The sequence below is a fragment of the Helianthus annuus genome, chromosome 7 (assembly GCF_002127325.2).
Source record: "Helianthus annuus cultivar XRQ/B chromosome 7, HanXRQr2.0-SUNRISE, whole genome shotgun sequence".
NCBI lineage: Eukaryota > Viridiplantae > Streptophyta > Magnoliopsida > Asterales > Asteraceae > Helianthus > Helianthus annuus.
In genome coordinates this window covers 104,219,837-104,239,405 of record NC_035439.2, presented here as the reverse complement: position 1 = coordinate 104,239,405, position 19,569 = coordinate 104,219,837, and the positions used below count along the sequence as shown (strand labels likewise).

General features: G+C 37.4%; 1 protein-coding gene and 1 long non-coding RNA gene across 3 annotated transcripts; both read right to left on the bottom strand.

Annotated features, from left to right (window-relative positions):
- Positions 1–845: 845 nt before the first annotated feature.
- On the bottom strand, positions 846–1,886 carry LOC110868173. The gene is made up of 2 exons (XR_002552272.2): positions 1,545–1,886; positions 846–1,300 (listed from the first exon to the last, which is right to left on the bottom strand). It is a non-coding gene; the product is annotated as an uncharacterized LOC110868173 (long non-coding RNA).
- A 1,329-nt stretch (positions 1,887–3,215) lies between these two features.
- On the bottom strand, positions 3,216–6,832 carry LOC110868174 (cold-responsive protein kinase 1). Of its 2 annotated transcripts, XM_022117280.2 has the most exons (8): positions 6,352–6,830; positions 5,226–5,629; positions 5,020–5,142; positions 4,707–4,834; positions 4,291–4,501; positions 3,978–4,209; positions 3,740–3,893; positions 3,216–3,651 (listed from the first exon to the last, which is right to left on the bottom strand). In XM_022117280.2, the coding sequence occupies exons 1-8, from the start codon at positions 6,732–6,734 to the stop codon at positions 3,364–3,366; spliced, it is 1,923 nt and encodes a 640-aa protein (XP_021972972.1). In that variant the 5' UTR covers positions 6,735–6,830; the 3' UTR covers positions 3,216–3,363. The 2 variants fall into 2 exon arrangements, with proteins under 2 accessions (XP_021972972.1, XP_035831070.1); XM_035975177.1 differs by lacking the exon at positions 5,020–5,142 and having other exon boundaries at positions 6,352–6,832.
- Positions 6,833–19,569: the final 12,737 nt, after the last annotated feature.

Sequence of the window (19,569 nt, the reverse complement as noted above, 5' to 3'; positions counted from 1 at the left end):
ATTTATTTTCATTTTACATCTAAACCAAAAAACCGAACCAACTGGGGTAGCCCAGTTGGCCACCGACACCCACCTCTTCCCAGAGGTACCGGGTTCGAGTCTTGGGAGTGGCATATGTCGCCTAGGGTAAGAACTTGGCATGGGGAATTCACCGCGGAGCTAGCTTGGTCGGGTAGCGGCTCCCGGAGTGAGATCACTCCGGCGGTTGGGAGGACCGTGCACTATCCCCCCCCCCCAACCAAAAAACCGAATAAGCTGACCCGAGCTAACCCGAACCCGACTAACCTGAACTTTAAAATGGGTTGGTTATCGGGTCAATTTTTCACAGAGAAAAACCCGAACAACCCGACCCGAAAAACATGAAACCCGAAGAAAAAAACCCGATGAACACCCCTAGCGCTATGGCCAAAGCGCAACATATAGGGGGTGTGGTGTTTTTATTTGGTATGCTACACTTTGGCCAAAGCCCAACATATATGTACGAGGTCAACGAGCAGAGATTGACGGTGTCAGTGCGCTATGGCCAAAGCGCAACATATAGGGGGTGTGGTGTTTTTATTTGGGTGTATTTGGTTGTGTTTTTGTTAAAAAAAAAGTTGTAGATTTTAGCTTTTTTAATATATATTTAAAAAGTAGTACATTTTTGTTTGAAAAGTTGTAGATTAGACTTATTATGTTATTGTTTTATAAATTTTAACCGATTTTATTGTTACCCTGGTTCTATATTATTTTAACAATTTATAAAAGAAACTTCAATTTTTATTAAATTACACAAACCTTTTTAATTAAAACATCGTACAATATACAATATGTTGTAAAAAAAATCGAAAAGATTACAAACATTCTAAAAAAACGAATAATCACTTTGTACATACAAAACAAAAGTATAACTGAATATCTAATACAAAATAAAAACTAAACTAACATAGGCTAGTGGTCCTCCTCTAGTGGTGGTGACGGTGACGGTGGAAGCACCCCCAATCCCCCCCCCCCCTAAGTCCATCAGCGTCTGAACCCTCCATATCTAATTGCGCTCAGCACGTCAGAAGCGGCGATCAAAGTCTCAAGCGACCACCCATGCAGCAGGAGGCAAGTCGTCGAAGACGTGCTGTGGGTATTGTGGCAGCTACTTGGGCGGCCACGGCGGTGGTTGTGGGAGATCATCATCGAGTTGATGTTGTTGCGGCTGTTGATGCTGCGGCTGAGCAGGCGCTGGTACTCCCGACTTCAGCTCAATATAAACCGGTATCTCCTCGGGAAACTCCTCCGGGACAAAAATCTGATCAAGTGCCCTTTGGCTCTGATACAAAAGACAGCAGCGAATCAACTTTCAAAATCAATCAATCAAGGCTTTAACCGATAAACCCTAAGTTTCACAGAACAGAGGAATGCCCAGAAAACTGATCAAGAGCCCTTTGGCTCTGATACCATATCACAAATTAAAGTGGTATTTATTGATCAGAAAGGTACAGTACAAGAATGCAATCAACGATTGACAAGAAGAGGCTGAAAATTAAGCCAATAGATGAAATAAAAATACGAACTGATATGTGTTTGTAGACTGAATTTGAGATACACTTCAACACCACCAACAACCTTCTTATATAGTATTGTAGAGCAGGAAACAAATATAGAAACCGAGCACCAAAAAGGAAGGCGCGGGACAACTAGCAATCACTGTACGCAGCTGTCAAAGACTGAGAGGAGAGAACCCTAGAGAGGCAGCGCCAAGGAGAAGATCAGGTTGGACCAATTCTTCGACTTCATTAGAAAGAGACTAGATATGGGCTTCACCTTGACATGGGCTCCAAAAGACTTGATCATATCTTGGGCTCGAGCAGAAAACCAAACATAGCCCAAAAACATGAAACAAAAAATAAGGAGAATTAAATTCAAGAAACAAAGAGAAGAAATATAATAATTTTAACAGACTGTTCTAGTTTTATACAATCACTTTCTTTTACCAATAATTAGTAATTGTAACCTTTGAGGTCCCATATCTTGAACCGTCGTAAAACTGTTTCTTTTTCAAACCCTTGCGAAAAAGACATCATCATGTTGCATAAATCCATCTCGGAAAACTTCATCGAAAAATTAGTGAATCCATAGGCCCCTATAATATTTCAAGACTTGTTGACGTGCATACCATTTGGGAAAGTCTTATACTAAAATTTACAAGACCGCTCATTTCAACGCCTGGGGCTTTAAACGAGCTGAACGTTGATGAACTTGTTCAACATGAAGTCGGTTTATTTAATAAACGAACGAACATGAACACATTTTTTTATTCATTTAACATGAACAAATGTTTTGTTCGTGAACGTCCGTTTATCATAAAGCGGACCTAGGTAGAGGTTTGGGTGGGCGGACGCACCCCTTGAATAAAAAAATAGTGTATTTTATAGAGAAAAATCCCGATCGCATCTCTTAAAAATTTGGTTAAACCTTCATTCGCACCCCTTGAAAATATTCCTGGGTTGGTTTATTTACATTTGCTTATGTTTGTTCGTTTATGTTCATTTCAATTTAAATACATAAGTAGTTATATTTATATAAATATTAAACATAAAAAAAAAACTTTTTAACTACTTAATATATTTAATTGGTAATTGAGTTTTCTAGTAATATAAATGGGTCTTCCAATGTAATTTGTCGTAATTAATCACTAATTTCTATTAAAACTTACTTTATATTCGTTTATGTTTGGTAAATTATATTCATTTGTGTTACTAAAATAATGTTCATTTGTGTTTTTTATTGTTCGATAAATTATGTTCGTTTATTGTCATTTACGATCCCTGATCGTTTAGGTTTTAAAATAACGAACATGAACAAAGAATGTGTTCAATTATATGTTCATGTTCGTGTTCGTTTAAAGTTAAATGAACGAATATGAATATGCCTTTGTTCGTGTTCGTTCGGCTCGTTTACAGGCCTACCAATGGCAATATATACGATGTTCATGTTGCCACTAAGACATGTAAAGGATGGATGACCACATGCTCCAAACCTTCAAACATTCTCGACCTCGTTTGAGATACGTATAGCCAATTGAATTCTGATTAACTCGCAGTAGGCCGTTGTCGGTGAACCATCAGTTATACTGAGGATCATCAATCTAAGAATTTAGTTTTACTTTTTTAGGCCTATGATCACAGACTCATGTGCCTGACAGTGGACTTTTTATCTATGAAAGTCAGTTGTAGTCTAATGTCTTAAGAAACATTAAATCTATTTATTAAGTTTAAACCTTTAGATCTTAAGAAACATTATTGCAAGATCAAACTTTACATATGTTTGAATATCATACACATTTCCCTTACTCAACCTGTATCTTAGCACAGAGATATAGATGGTAACAATTTACCTTCCTGACAATTCAGTGATAGTGGTGCCGGCGTTACTCATGGACGTGGAGTTAATTTTATTACTCAGATTGACGTTTCGTCTACTTGGTGGATTTTGCACCCGTGATCGGTCACTTAGAAGCTTCACCACTTCGGACATCGTTGGCCTTACCGAAACTGGAGACTGAGTGCACATTAGTGCTATTTCTATAACTTTCTTTATGTCCTCTTCTTTATACTTAGTTGGGTCTAATGTCTCATCAACCAACTTCAATTGCATGCGAGTTTCATAAAGATTCCAAGCCTGTTCCCACAAATTCAAGAGGTTTACTGCATGTTTATCTCAAAATAAAATTATAGATGTATTTAAGTTGTGACTGATGCTAACTTACATGCTCAAGGAGGTACTGCTCACCAGCTGCTTCATCGGGGATGTAGGTGCATCGTCTTCCACTAACAATCTCAAGGACCACTATACCAAAACTGTAGGTGTCAACTTTCTCAGACAACTGTCCGTGGATTGCGTATTCTGGTGCTGTGTAACCCCTATAAGTAATTAGAGAATTTGTTACTCTAATTGTCCACAAATACGAAGGAGGTATAATCGCGCACTAATAGGATAACACTTACAAAGTTCCTGCAAATCTAGTGCTAATATGGGTCTGATCCTCAGGTATAAACCTTGCCAATCCAAAATCCGCAATTTTAGGCTGAAAATCATTGTCGAGTAAAATGTTGCTTGGTTTGATATCTCTATGGATGATGGTTTCATTATATTGCTCGTGCAGATATGCCAGACCTCTAGCTGTGCCGAAAATGATATCAAACCGTTGTTTCCAGTTAAGGGTCCCTCTTTTTTCACCTAAAATAAGAAAATGGATCGAAACTACTATAATGATAGATTTGGTTCTGACATATGATATAGAATTAGGACACAACTAACCATATAGGTATTTTTCAAGGCTTCCATTGGCCATGTACTCGAGTACTAGAAGTAGTTCCGGCCCTTTGCTACAGCATCCAAGAAGGCGGATAAGATTCCGGTGATGGATATTACTAATAACCCGTACTTCACTCTCAAAGTGATCCTTTGCGGTAGTGGAATCTATGGCTAGCTTCTTCACTGCAAAAATGCTCCCATCCTTGACAGTACCCTGATTGGCGCGTGACACAACACCATAAATAAACAAGGGAGCTACTACATACACCCCCCTCCTTTTACCTGATACACCCCCTCCTCTCACATACTTACATGTGGGGCCTACAACGTTTTCTCTCACAAGAGAGGGGGGGTGTATTTAGACACACCCATAAACATTTACAAACTTAAAGTGAATTCAAGTGATGAGTATTGAGTACCTTGTACACATCTCCAAATCCTCCTTCTCCAAGCTTATTTTCTTCTCTAAAATCCCTTGTGGCTTTCTTTAGGTCACTATAGTTGTAATACTTTGGACCTTGCAATTCAGTTGCCCCAAATAAGCTATCTGGTATGATGGAAATAAAATTAGCTAATCTCATCACGGGGTGGGTTAATTGCCTTCATTTTGTATTCTTTATTCTTTCTATTAATAGATTTTTCCAGGGTACCGTCCTCTTTTCCAAGAAAAATCAATTAATCTATTTGAGTGATCTAGTTTAATTCATTTAACTGGCAGTTGATAATGCGTACGTCCTGGTGTAGTTCTTGTTGATCGACGGTGCCACAAAAGTACAGCTATTAACAACAAGATCAGACCACCTACACCTCCAACAACGCCTCCAATAATGGCTCCCTTTTGGCTTGAACTTTTTTCTGTGAAACAATACGGTAAGTCCTATATATATGTAAAATCACTATTCTAAATGAAAACTGACATACGGATGTAGAAGTCTCACCATCAACTAGAAATGGCACGATGTCAGTTGTTTGGTCATTTCTGAAAAATCCAGTTGCTGAGTACCTCATAAAACACCCCGAATCAACGGCCCACCCATCGATAAAATTAGTGGCACAACTCCTTATGTTGGCATAGGCCACCTGCATGCAACTTCTGCAACCATCGGGTGTAATCGTCTCGGCACACTGCGCTATAGCATAAGCCGTAGTTGTGTTGCTACCATTAACTGGTGTTGTGGCTGCAGCATAGAAACCATTAATTTTTGGTGTCGCGATAGAAAGATTGGACAATAATCCATTCACAGCCGTCTCAAAAGCGCTTTGTCGTGACGAAGTGCGATTACCACATAAGCCTTCATAGCCTATCAATGTTGTTTCATCGAAAAAAGAACTATTCTCGTACCTGCACAAAACAACATAACTATGTTAGGCATGATGTTTACTGTATTTTAGGATGGTTATCTTTGACAGTTAACCATATCTACATATATATATTATTGTTATATTTTACCCTATAAATAAAGGGCTCAGTTATTGAATGTTATATCGATTATTCTTATCATAAATTATTGAGTAAACTGCCAAAATGGTCCCTGAGGTTTGGTCACTTTTGTCACTTTTGTTCAAAACTCAAACTTTTTGAATCTGGGTCCCTGTGGTTTCAATTTTGTTGCCATTTTCATCCAAAATAAAAATCTGGTAAGATTTTTCAGTTAACATCCATCTTTTTTGTCTTTTTCCTCCATTTTAATGAAGGGGAAAATGGTCTTTTAACAAATTAGAAAGATCTGACCATTTTGCCCTTCATTAAAAGAGAGGAAAAAAACAAAAAAACTGGATGTTAACTGAAAAATCTGAACAGATTTTTATTTTCGATGAAAATGGCAACAAAATTGAAGGACCCAGATTCAAAAGGTTTGAGTTTGGGACTAAAGTGGCAAAAGTGACCAAACCTCACGGACCATTTTGGTAGTTTACTCTAAATTATTATTCTCCTAGTTCTACACTTCTACACAGAACTTAAGGGTACAATTCACAAAACAGCCATCAAGTACATCTATACCGCTAAACTAAGACTCCGCATTTGCTAGAAAAGAAAACAAAACAAAGTGGAAGAATGTTCACCGGAGAAAACAGCCATCAAGTACTGATCGAGCACCGTTGAAAGTGGTGCAGGCACGTATAGAACTAGCTGCGTAGTCGAAACACCCAAGGCAGTCACTTGTCGACATATAATTCCTGCACTGAGCCATCACGTAAACCGGCTCCGAATTTGTTGTCAGATTTGAGGTGGTAAAGTAGGTGCTGTTGGATAATTTTCTACGGACATCTCTAAATGTCTCGTTAAGATTGCTGAAGAAAATTTTGGTGTTGGTTGCGTTGAATCTGCTGCAAGTCTGGAGTAACAAGTGTGTTTGGGGCTCTGATCGCCCCGGATTTGTGAGAAATACCATTAACACGATGGCAACCACCACTATCTGCCACCTAAAGGACCACCACTGAGCCATGGCTCCTCACTTTGTTTCTTGATTCAAAGTGGATTTGTGGGTGTGGAGCTAACTATTAGAAGCGTACTTGACCAAGCGACGACTTCTTTAGTTAGATGAAATAATAATGACAATTGTAATGATAATAGTAATATTAATAGTATTAATGTGTTATCAACTTATTCGTTCTTCCATTGCTAAACAAAATTGTTTTGTTTAATGAACTTTTTTATGAATTTAACCATAAGAGGGGTTATCAACTTATTGCTAAACACTATTGTTTTGTTTAGTAACCTTTTTTATGAAATTTAACCATAAGAGGGGTTATCAACTTATTATAAAAAAAGACACTTGACCATAGCCATTTACGATAAGATTGTGTACTGGATATGTATCTTGCGATTACATTTTGTTACTGGTATATATGCACTACTAGAAAACCGATTTCCGGTGTCACAAAATTCATCGTATATTGGTGGATTATAAACGGGGCAGCGACATATTATCAAATTAAAACTATATATATTTTTAAACTTTCCGTATGATGAATTTTTCAAAATTGATGTATATATATAAAGAACACAACGGAATCTAATTTGTGATACTAATGAGAAATTGAAATGTGAATAAAAACAAAACAACTGTACTGTCGAAATCGAAATCATGGTGATTCAATCCAGTTACAATCATAATGTATATATACATATCATCCGACAGTTACAAACGGTTATGTTTGGCGGTTTATGGCACCAAACCAAAGATAACTGTCATATAACGGGTAATATATCAAGTCCGCATTCTATCCTAAATATACGTTGTAGGAACGGTTTTGCTACACTCGACGCAATAAGACGTGAAAACGGTGCAAACAATATCTATGGCATTTGTAAAGACGCGGAATTCAATTACAAATGTTGTATAATGTTCAGATATCAAATATAAGTTGTTGTATAAATTTTGACAGCACTTCAGTAAAATGAGATTTCCTTACAAGCTCCACGAATTCCAAGTTATGAGCTCATGCGCACGGACCACCTTATATATAGGCATTAGTCATGCGTGCGCATGACTCCTTACATTTCAAAATCTAATATTCAACTAATGGGCTGTTTGTTTACCTCTTAATGGGGCTCTTGATGGTTCAGACCTCTTACTGGTTCAACACTTAATGGTTCAGACTGTTTGTTTCGCGAGCACATGTCTGAATGGTTCAGACATTTGCCTCTGAATGGTTAAGCATTATACTAAGTCTGAATGGTTAAGACCTCTAATCTGAATTGGTCAGGCATTTGCCTCTAAACGGTTAAGCATCATACTACCTCTTAATGGTTCAGACCCCTTAATGGTTTAGCACTTATTGGTTCAGACCTCTTAGTGGTTCAGCACTTAACCATTCAGAAGTTGTCAAACAGTCCCTAACTTAACAAACATGTTTCCCTATACATAATGAGACATACAAAAGACACACACATTAGACATAAAGTGTACTAACTCCCCCTTAGATATTGTCAGAGTCTTGTCTCCTGACGGTCTTCAATCTTTACTCATTCATCACAAACACCCTCTTTTTATTAAATCTATTTATTATATTTTATAATTCAATTCTGAAAGCCCCTTCAACCGATAAATTGGCAATTGATACCATCTGAATTCCGAAAATTCTAAAATTTTTACCGAAGTGTCACAATATTCCTAGAGGTTCCCTGTAAAAGTTCCAGGTTCAACCGAATTTCTAAAACAAGGTTTTCAGTTACCGAAAATTCGATAATTCACGATTTTTAAAATCATATCTAGATCAACCAATAGACCCCGAATTTTTTTGGATCATTATCATGCCATAAAAAGTCTCTCTACAAAATTTGATGAGTTATTGAATATGTCTGATATTTTTCCAGAATTAACGACATTAAATACCAATAAATTCACTAAATATTCTCAGAAATGCCAAACATTCTCAAATTTGGCAGAGATCTTATTTTCACCGCACATGATCATCCTGTAAAATATCAAGTTCTAAAAATACCCACGCCAAAAGTTATGCTAAAACTAAGTTTAGTGCCTCTAAATTTGGTTATAAATTGGGCTTACAGGGTTAGTTCATATTAGTATTTGGACATTTATAGATGATTTGGGTCATGCCTAAGGCCATGTGGGCTAGACAGACCTATGCAGAGCCCATGTTGGGCATTGGTTTATCTAGGGTATCTAAACTACTTTATCTCATAAATTAGGGTTTAAGGCCTCCAAGTTACATAATTCTAGAGAGAGAGAGAGAGATAGAGAGAGGCTATTTAGATTGTTCATCCTGTACTAGACGGTTTTGCTAGTCATAATAATAGAATCGTGTGTAAGGTTTAAAAGTGATTTCGGTGTGTTCTTCGTTTTTGTTCCTAAAATCACCTATTGATTGGATTCCACACAATCAATAGGTTGTTTGATATCATTGCTAGATCTGGTAAAACGGGACTTTTAAGTGGTATCATAGTCTTTAGGACCAACTTCTAGCTCGATTCAAGTTTTATCTTAGTGTTTCGGAAAATTTTGCAGCTGCGTTTTGAGTGTTCTTCAAGGAAATTAAAGAATTGGTACTTTTGGAAATCAAGTTTTCTTCGAAGAACAAGAGTTGATCTCGGAGAATCTCCTGAAAATTTCAAAAATATTCAAATCCCTGATTTTTTTTGGGATTTTGGTATTATCTCACAAGTTTTTGTTTTGCAGGTTTCCGGGAATAGATTTTGTTAGTGCACTACATCTGTTGATTTCGTCTTGGATCAAGTCAAACATTGTATTGTATAGATTAGGGCACATTCTATGAGAAAACTGAAGAATGTAAGTGTTTTAGGAAGAGGTTTCGCTTGTAGGGACATATGCTTGAGGTTTCGCTTATGTGTTCACATGAGGTTTCGCTTATGTGAACATGTCACTTGAAGCGAAACCTGAACACTATATAAACCCCTGAAGCGAAATCATTTGCATCTTTGTCAAATTCCATACCGAGGTGTTGTCGGTGTGATGTTTGGGCTGTAAACGTTGATAAATCAATAAAACAGTAGATTAAAGTGAAGTGCAAGCTATTTCTACCTAAGTTTCTTGTTATTCCGCACCTGAAAAATAGGAGAACGCCTCTGAACGACTCGTTCGGGTCAAGACACGATCCTACAATTGGTATCAGAGCTTGGGAGGAGGTTTTCTACAGAAATTAGCTGGATTTTGTCATTGTTATCTACTTCTACACCTTCTATTTTCAATTCAGAAAGTTGTGACGGTCAGAATTGGCTCAAAATTTCACAGGTTGTGTGTTACTGGACATTAAAAAATCCTAGAAAGTTTCGGACCAAAATACGTCCTAAAAATGAACAAAATGATCTTCGGACTAGGTTTCGCTTCAAGAGACACTTGGTAGTATCGCTTATTTGGACAGCTAGTTCCGCTTCTGTGTCACATCAATTGAGAGGTTCTGCTTCAAACTGCATCATAGTTCCGCTTATTCGGTCAAATCATCAAGGGTTCCGCTTCAAAGTTCCGCTTCAAGGGACAGTTTTTGGAGTTTCGCTTATAGGTTTCGCTTCTAGTGCACATAAGTAGTTTCGCTTCTAAGAACATTAGCAGTTCCGCTTATTTGAACTCAGAGGTTTCGCTTCAGTGATCAATCATTGTTTCGCTTATTCAGACAACCTTAGTTTCGCTTGTGTGAACTTACCTGGTTTCGCTTATTTGTCACTGATTTTGAAAAACGTGAAAAATCATCATGGATACCAAGTTTTACAACGCGTTTGCAACACCGTCTACTCCAGCTGCGATTGCTCAGGCCATGAACTTAGAAAACGAGACGGGAACCACCCAAAAGCCCTCGAAATTGATGAGAATCAAAGAATACTACGGGTGGAAAGACAGATTCGAGAACTGGGTTCAGGCAAACCATCTTAGATCGTGGGAATGTATCTTGAAGAAATATGTGTTGCCTCGAATAGAATTGCAGACTACCAAAAATTTGTCGGAATTCACGGAGCAGGAACGGGCTATGTACAAAGCTGAGAAAATGATGATAAGTCTGCTTCAGCAAGCGATCAAAGAAGACATCTTTATCTTACTACAGCACGACAAAACAGCAAAATCAATTTGGGATGCACTTAAAGTCAAATTTGAGGGAAGCGAGAAAATGATAAAGAGCAAGAAAGCATTGCTTAAGAACGAGTTTGATCTGTTCAGCAGTCTACCGGGTGAAGACACAAAGAAGCTTATTGAGAGATACTGCCATCTTGTACGATCAATGTCGATGTTAAGTATTGAAAAAGATCGTGATGAGTGGGTAGACAAGTTAGCCGATGCGTTACCACAGAAAGAGTGGGGAACATATTTGATGATTCTGAAAAACACTGGTGTTTATGATGGGTTGACTATATCTCAATTTATAGAAAAGATTGAAAGTCAGGATCTAGAACAGCAGAAGATTGCTAGGATGAGTAATCCGAGTGGTCAACAGGATGTAAAGATGTATTACAAAGGTGGTGTTCCGGTTCCAGAATCTGAGAGAAGTCCAAAAATCCAAACTGCTTTCAGTGCTGGAGATTCAACAAAAAAAGCTGATCAGAATTCAACCAAAAGTAGCAGCGGATTTTCATCATATCCAAGTGTCAATCCTAAAGAATTAAACACAAGCTTTCAGTCTCAAAGCACGAAAACTGGAAATGGATATGTGATTCAGTGTAACATCGCGCTAAATCTTCCAGAAGGCCAAAGCTTTTCAGAAGACACTGCTAAAGACCACATGGCTCTACTTGGTTCTGTATTGTTATCTTATGAGGGTCTAGTAGCTGGTCGGATCGGAAATCCCATGCTCACCAAAGAGGATTATGATCAAATAGACGCCGAAGAAATGGAATTAATGGATATCAAATGGTGTCTTGCAAGTGTTCTTCGACGTGCTGAAAAGTTCAAAACAATCACCGGGAGAAATGACTTTCTTGATGCTCATGTATCTACTTTAGGTTTGATAAATCTAAAGTTACTTGTTTTCGTTGCAGGGAGAAAGGACATTTCGAACGGGAGTGCAAGGGCAGAGAAGCTAGCGGTGCTCAGAATCCGTTCGGAAAAGATGATTACTACCGGAAAGCCATTTATCAGCAGGTTGGTCAATCACAAGACTCACAGACGGCTCATGGTAGGAAGATTGAAGATTCTAAGAGAGCATGTTTAGTGGACTTCAGCTAGGACAAATACATATCTTCTGACAGCAAAGCCTGTATAGTTGATCAAGATGATGAGAGACTACCTGAGGGCTTCTGCTGGGATATGTTCGTTGATGAAAAAGGAGAGTTCAAAGCCTTCATCGCCAAGATTGTCAGAGAGCCAAACATGTTTGCTACCTGGATGAAGTCTATTGGAGTGAATGTGACTAGTGAGGATGAAAAGTCTGTTACGTCTGATGAAAATTCAGAAAATGTTGGTGAACTTTCAGAAAGATCTGGGGAAATTTCAGAGGGTTCAGATAAGAGTGTTCAAAATGTTGCTAGTTCTGAAGAGGAAGTTGTATTTGATCAAACACCATCTGATTCCAGTTTATCAGATACTGATTCTGAAAAATCTGTACAGTTTGATCAATCACCAGTTGATAGTAGCAGTGATGATGAGGATGAGAAACATATTAATGTTGCTAAATCTCATCTTTCCCCTGAAAGTTTTCATTTCTATTTTGCAGATCGAATGGAGAAACTGAAGGAGAAACAAGCTACTAAAGAACAACAACAAGTGAAGATTGAAGAAGTTGTTCAGAATGAAAATGTTGAAAGTGCTGCTGAAGAGATAGTTGAAACTGAGAAAGTGAAAGAAGAACTAAAGGTAAAAGAAGAAGAAAAAGTGATAGGAGTTGTGAAAACAATTGAAGTTGAAAAAATTGTTGAAGTCGTCAAGCCTTGTATGAAGTGTTTGGAAGCTTGCAAGGATTGTGCAGCAAAAGACGACATCATTGCTGAATATGAGAAGAAGAAGGAGCAGTTACTGTTTAACCTCAACTATGTGAAAGAATCGTATGATGTCTTGAACAAAACAGTAACTGGCCTCCAAAAGACAAACTCAGAGAGAGAACAAGCGCTGACGATGATGAATGCAGTCATGATGTCAAAGCAGAAAGCCATCAACTTTTACATCGAAGAGAGTGCCAAGTGGAAGCAAGAGTTGGAGACCGAGAAGATCGAAAATGAGAGGATTAGACGTTTACTGCAAAGCTATTCTAGTTCTGATTATCTCATTGATCGTATTTACCCAACTGTTGCAGGAATGGAAGCTTTTCAAGACGAGAAGCCAAAAGAAAAGAAAGATTGTGGTAAGAAACCGACTGTTATCTATAACAAGTGTCCGCCTCCAGTTTGGGAAGGGTACTCTCCTAGAAAACCAAACGAGGAGCAACTTGAAAAAGCAGTCAATATAAAGCTTAAAACCGACACAACTGACGTTTTACCAGATAACATTGATGTCACGTTTACCTCGTCCGATACTGATCATGAGTCTGAGTTGATCAAAAAGGTGGTCGATCAGGTGTTGGATACTGATGAGGAGTCCGAGTCAAAGTCTGGGTCTGGAGGGTTAAATTCGTCAGTCAACAGCGAAAATTCGTCGGTTAAACGGTCTTATAGTAAAGAGTTTTTGTTATCAAAATCAAATTTGAATAATGAAACATTCGAAGTTGTTTATACTTTGAATGGTTCTGACAAATTATATTACAACAAAGAGTTCCCAATAATGAGTATTAAAACAGAATTGATTAATAAAACTTTCAAACTAATAGAAATTAATATTCCTGAATTGAAAGTTTTAAAAAATTTTGAAAAATCAAAAAAATATACTTCCAGAGTTCAACAACGGTTAAACAAGAAAAAAAGTTACAATTCCGGGTCTGGTTTTCAAAAGAAACCAAATCAAAATCGTAGCTACAAAAAGAAAGGTCTCGGTTTTGTTCCACCAGAAAACCATAAAAATGATAAAAATTCTAAAACAAAAACAGAATTTGTGTCAGGTGGAAGCTCAGATGAGGAACAGAAGAAACCATTCTGGAGACAGTCGAACCAGGAGTTTCTTGCTGAAAAGAAGAGAAATGGAACTGAAGTGTTTTATCAAAGAGTGGCTCGTACCTGTTACAAGTGCAATGAAGCTGGTCACATTGCATGGAATTGTTCAAAGAATGCAAAAACAAAACAGGGAGTTTCTCAGAAACTAAAAGAAAAAGTTGTTGATGTTGAACAACCAACTGAAAAATTTAAAGTTTTTGAAAACTCAACTTATGAGGTTGGTGAGTGTTCAAAGAAGAATTTGTATGAAAAGAAAGGAAAAGACAACCAAGTGTGGGTTATTAAAAAGAATGATGTGAATGTCGGCGATGAATCTGGTTCCACAAAGCCAGAAGAGCCACAGGTTGAGGAGAAAATTTCAGTGAATGATGATGAGTTTCCATCATTGAAATTTGAAGAAGTTAAAAAGAAAATTGGAAAAGTTGATATCTCGAAGCAGTTTTACACTGAGGAAAAAGAATTTGATGTCGAGAAAACATTTAATGGAAGTGTAAAGAAATTTTTTGGGAAAATGTTGAATGGGAAAGCGAAGGGGGTTAAAGACTTTTATGCAACTAAAAAGGCAACATACAATCCCACTGCGCAAGAGTTGAAATCCATCAAGTCTGAGAAGACTTGGATGGAAGTCTGCTTTCCATGATAGTCGAAGGACTTTGCCGGAGATCCCAAGTTTATATCATGGATCAGGAATCGGCATCATTCTAGTGTTTGAAAAATTTGTTTGAAAGATTTTGAATAATGTTTGAATGTTTGCAGGTGAAAGGACTACGCCGGAGCTTCCAGGTTGGTAAGTGCGAAGCAGGAATCGGCACTTTGATGGGTAAAATGTAGATGATTCATTCCTACAATTGGAATTGATTGGTTATATCTACAAGTGGTTATTTGTACAAGTGGTACAGGTTGCTTAATTGCAAAACAGTGAATCAAGGACATTAAGTTGTATTTGATTCATTACATTGGATAAAACTGACAAGATGATGAACCATATCCCTATTCTTCACAAGTGGTAAACTTAAAAGTGGTAAAAACAAACTCATTTTCCGGAAAAATCATTTTGTTTAAAACAAACTTAAGTGTTTTGAAATCTAAATGAGAAAATGGTTTGTGATAGGGGGAATTCAGATTGTTTATGCCAAGTGAATGGCGATTTGATGTGATTCGATGTCGGTTGTCAAGTTTCTGTACAGTTTTTGTTTTACTTTTTAGTTTTCAAGTGGGTCAAGAGTCTAGTAGTTTTCAAATTTCCTTTGAAATGTGTTTGCATTTTAGGGGGAGTAGGGAAATTTCAGAAAATCCAAAAACATTTGAAATTTTGAAAAAGCCAAAAACATGATAAAATTCAAAAATGAGTTTCGTTGTGAAAAGAGGAAATGATAGTACATCAGTAGGCTGTCACAACATGCTAAAGAAATGTAAACATAAATTGTGATAAACAATCTCACTGCAGATATGCCAGTAGGTTTCTGCACATTTAGTAGATTGTGACAAGATATAAACTAAATTTCAAACTTGCTTGTTCTGTGGGTTAACACAAACTTGGATATATAGGTAACCCCTGAAATCTTGTTTGAAAGGTCCCTTATTCTGAGATACTAGGTCTTTATACTCAGTGATATCTGGAGTATTATCCCGGGACTTCTGCTGTATGGAAATACTGACCTAGTCCCCGGATAATGCTTTCCGCAAAATGCTTGAAACATAGCATCGCCCTCAGCAAGCTGATGAAACAATAAAATTGATAGTCGCTGCTGTTGAAATAAAAAGATCCTCTAAAGGGGACACACCAAAAGTCGAAGCCGTCATCTCTCTGCGTATACGGAAGTATCGACCTGAGCTCTCACGGCCCTCGCATCTAACCCCTATACAGATATCAGTTGTGGTATACTCACCTGTAAGACTGAATATTGGGATCCGGATACGGGAGTATATTCAAGTAGTGAGACACACGAATAAGTCAGTATCTAAGACATTAACATCGTATCTCGGATCAATTGAACTGTGTGTGAAAATTTCAGTGGATTGATATACTTACAATCTAGGTGAATTGTTTAGAACATAAAATGAAATGAAGCTTAACGGTGTTAGTGACATGTCTCATAAACTGATATGATCCTCTTACACGAACTCACAAAACATTGTTTGTAAATATTTCTTTACTGTTTTTCATTTTTCTTTATCACAAAATCCAAAAAGATTTTTAGTGTGTTTTAGCATAAACTTTTGAAAAAATTTAAAAAGATTTTCGACAACTGATGTTGGAAAGCTGATTTTCAAAGTTCCAAGTGCTAAACATGATGACATTGTTGTGAGGGGGAGAGTGTCTAATTGTCAACATATATTTTTCAAATAAACAAGTGGTTCATCATAGGTTGAGGAAGAGTTGTAATTGGTGCACATGAATTCGAGAAGGAGTTAGTGTTGGTGCACTCAAGTTGTTAAAACTAGAAATTTTATTGCTAGGTTAAGAATGTGCAGGTATAGTCAGGTTTGATTTTGGATCTGAAGACAGAGTACCAGGTTTCGATTCCTGAAGATCTCTGTTTAAGCCAGGCTGATCGATTCTAAGAACCTGTGTAGACCAGACAACGATCCTGAAGATATTGCTGAAGAACAAAGGAATGCAAGCAAATCGAGAAGGGGAGTCTGTTGGTGAAGATAGAGAAAGAGATAAGCCCAGAGACTGATCAAGACTGAAGAGATGAAGACACAGCATGGTGTGTATTGATGAACGACTCCATCAACATCTGAGGGGGAGTCTGTTGGTGCACTACATCTGTTGATTTCGTCTTGGATCAAGCCAAACATTGTATTGTATAGATTAGGGCACATTCTACGAGAAAACTGAAGAATGTAAGTGTTTTAGGAAGAGGTTTCGCTTGTAGGGACATATGCTTGAGGTTTCGCTTATGTGTTCACATGAGGTTTCGCTTATGTGAACATGTCACTTGAAGCGAAACCTGAACACTATATAAACCCCTGAAGCGAAATCATTTGCATCTTTGTCAAACTCCATACCGAGGTGCTGCCGGTGTGATGTTTGGGCTGTAAACGTTGATAAATCAATAAAACAGTAGATTAAAGTGAAGTGCAAGCTATTTCTACCTAAGTTTCTTGTTATTCCGCACCTGAAACATAGGAGAACGCCTCTGAACGACTCGTTCGGGTCAAGACACGATCCTACAGATTTCGACAAGGATCCATTTTCAATAAGCTCTAGTTTTCAACAATTTTCAGATTTCGATAAGGACCCATTTTCGACGAGCTCTAGTTTTCAACAAGCACAAGTTTTCGACAAGTGTCTGGTTTTCAAGAATATCTGGTTTTTGAGATCTTAGACTTTTCGAGAAACTCGGACTTTTCGAAAACAACCTAGTTTTCGAGAACAGCTTTAGTTTTTTATAACCATAAGTTTTCGAGAAACCTTTGTTTTCAAGACGGTTGGAATTTTCGGGATCAAGGACTTTTTGAAAATACTTGACTTTAGACTTTTCGGACTTTTAAATTAACATAATCTGATTTAATCATTATCTGGTAATTCAATCATTAACCACGAATACTGGAGATTTGACCAATGCTACTCTCGCTGCTACTAATGCTACAAATCTTCAAACGGAAGTTGATTCTATCATTGGAACTTCTACCAGAATTCCTAGACTTATGATAGATGATGACTATTTAGAGCAGAAATTCATGTTTGAACAATATTTGAAGGCCAAAGAGGCCAAGGTATGGAGATGCATTCTCAGGGGCCCATGTGTGATCATATATACTACCCATGATGATCCTGAGACTAAGCTGAAGAAACCGGAGGAGTTGTACAGTGATGAAGATTTTGAAATCATAGAAGAAGATGGTATGGCACAATCATACCTGACCGTGGCCCTAGGTCCTAATAGATCTGTAAGTTTCAGGGATGCTACCTCAGTAAAACAATTATGGGCCAGCTTGAAGGAAGTTTTTGAAGGAAATGAAGATATGCAAGAAAGTCGGAGAAATGTTTTCAATCAGAACTTTAGTACATTCAACTACATTTATGGTGGAACTATTGAGAATTTGATTAGAAGAATGGTGAAACTGGTTACTCAAATGAAGGCTACTAAGATTGAGTTGAAAAACAGTGTTGAAAGCTGGGACTCGAGTGTCGCCATGATCAAGAAAACAAAAGATCTAAATCGTATTTCTCTCACTGAAATGATTTCAATAATCAAGTCGTGTGAACTTGATGATCAGCAGAGAGACATGAATCATAGAAACAACTTGCTGGCTGCCGGAATAACAAGCTCTAGTGCCAGTCAAAATTCGGCACTCATATCCCAGAATAGTAGATTTCAGATGTTTAATGCAGCCAAACCCACTCCTTTCTATGTCTCATCTCTAGTCTCTACATGTAGTCATGCTGTTGTTAAATCAACTAAGTCTAAGTCAACCGTTACTGCCACACAACCTATTGCTCCAACCAACTCAGTTCAAAATGTCAAGTTTATCACAAAGCAAAATGAAGAGAAGTTAGCACTTACCGCTAGCGTGATCAACTTCCTGAATGCTTTTCTGGCTGGTGAACTCACTCCCCCAATTATGAATGCTTTCGATTTAAATTAAATTCATCCAGAAGATGTGGAGGAAATGGATATAACGTCGCAATTGGCGTTGTCTGCTTTTAGAGCCAACAATTTTATTGCTAAAACATGTTGAATCAACTGGGTCAATGGTCGTATGGGAACTCCCAAAGATAATCTCAGGTGCTACAAATGTAATGAATAAGGCTGATGAGCTGAAACCTGAACAAGCAATCGTTCTTGTATCTATTGCTGGTGCGTCATCCTCAACAGAAGCAAGTTGAGTCTAAAAGAACAATGGGCTGACGGCTCCGGATAAAAATGCTTTCATTTGGTCTTATAAGATGAGTGCATTGAACCTAACAGATGCAGCCCCAAATTAACAAGCACTCATGGTGCAGATGTCTAGCGAGGGTCCTACACTCGATGAGGTATATTCTTGTTTATATACTAATGAATGGAGGGCTAAAGTTGCACAGTACAGGGAACACAATTTTGCTCTTCTTGAGAAATCTAAAGACCACATAATAGTAAAATTCACTTTTAAAGCAAATCAAATAAGCTTTTAGAAAAAATTGAGGCTGAAAACAATGATATCATTCAATTAAAAGAAGATATCAGTGTTTTAAAATGTTTGAACAAAGATGCTCGAGAAAACCTCCATTCCAAAACTACTGAATTGAATTCTTTAAAAGAAAATTTTGAAAAAAAATAAATAAACATTAAAAACTTTGAAACCTCAAGCAAAGTAGTACAAAATATCTGTGATGTGCAACTTGAATATAAAGAAAAGAAGGGGAAGGGATTAGGGTTTCAAAAGGTTCCTCTACCATATAATCATAATTATATAAGTATGCCTCTAACTGATGAGGAACTCAAAAATGAGAAACATTTAGTGTACGCAAAATCAACCCAATCCCCTCCTATTCGGATATCAGCACCCAAGTCGACTCCTATGAAAATAACTGCCCCCATCAAATCGATTTTTGTCAAACTTGTTGAAGCACCAGTCATGAACAAACCGTCTCAATCCACTTATGGTAGAACATTTGATACTGAATCAATTGTGTGTTAAAACATCTAATACTAAATCAGTTACTTGCTCAGCGGATAATATTAAACCAGATTGTGTGAATGCTACTAACTCATCTGTAACACCCCAAAAATATTAGAAATTTATATTTATTTACATGGTATATATATATATGTTGGTCATAACCAAAGAATAATGTGACT

Coding starts and splice junctions, on each gene's coding strand:
- LOC110868174 (XM_022117280.2), bottom strand. CDS start 6,734: ATGGCTCAGTGGTGGTCCTTTAGGTGGCAGATAGTGGTGGTTGCCATC. Junction 3,894..3,977: donor ACTAGATTTGCAGGAACTTT/GTAAGTGTTATC, acceptor AATTACTTATAG/GGGTTACACAGCACCAGAAT. Junction 3,652..3,739: donor AGCAGTACCTCCTTGAGCAT/GTAAGTTAGCAT, acceptor TTGTGGGAACAG/GCTTGGAATCTTTATGAAAC.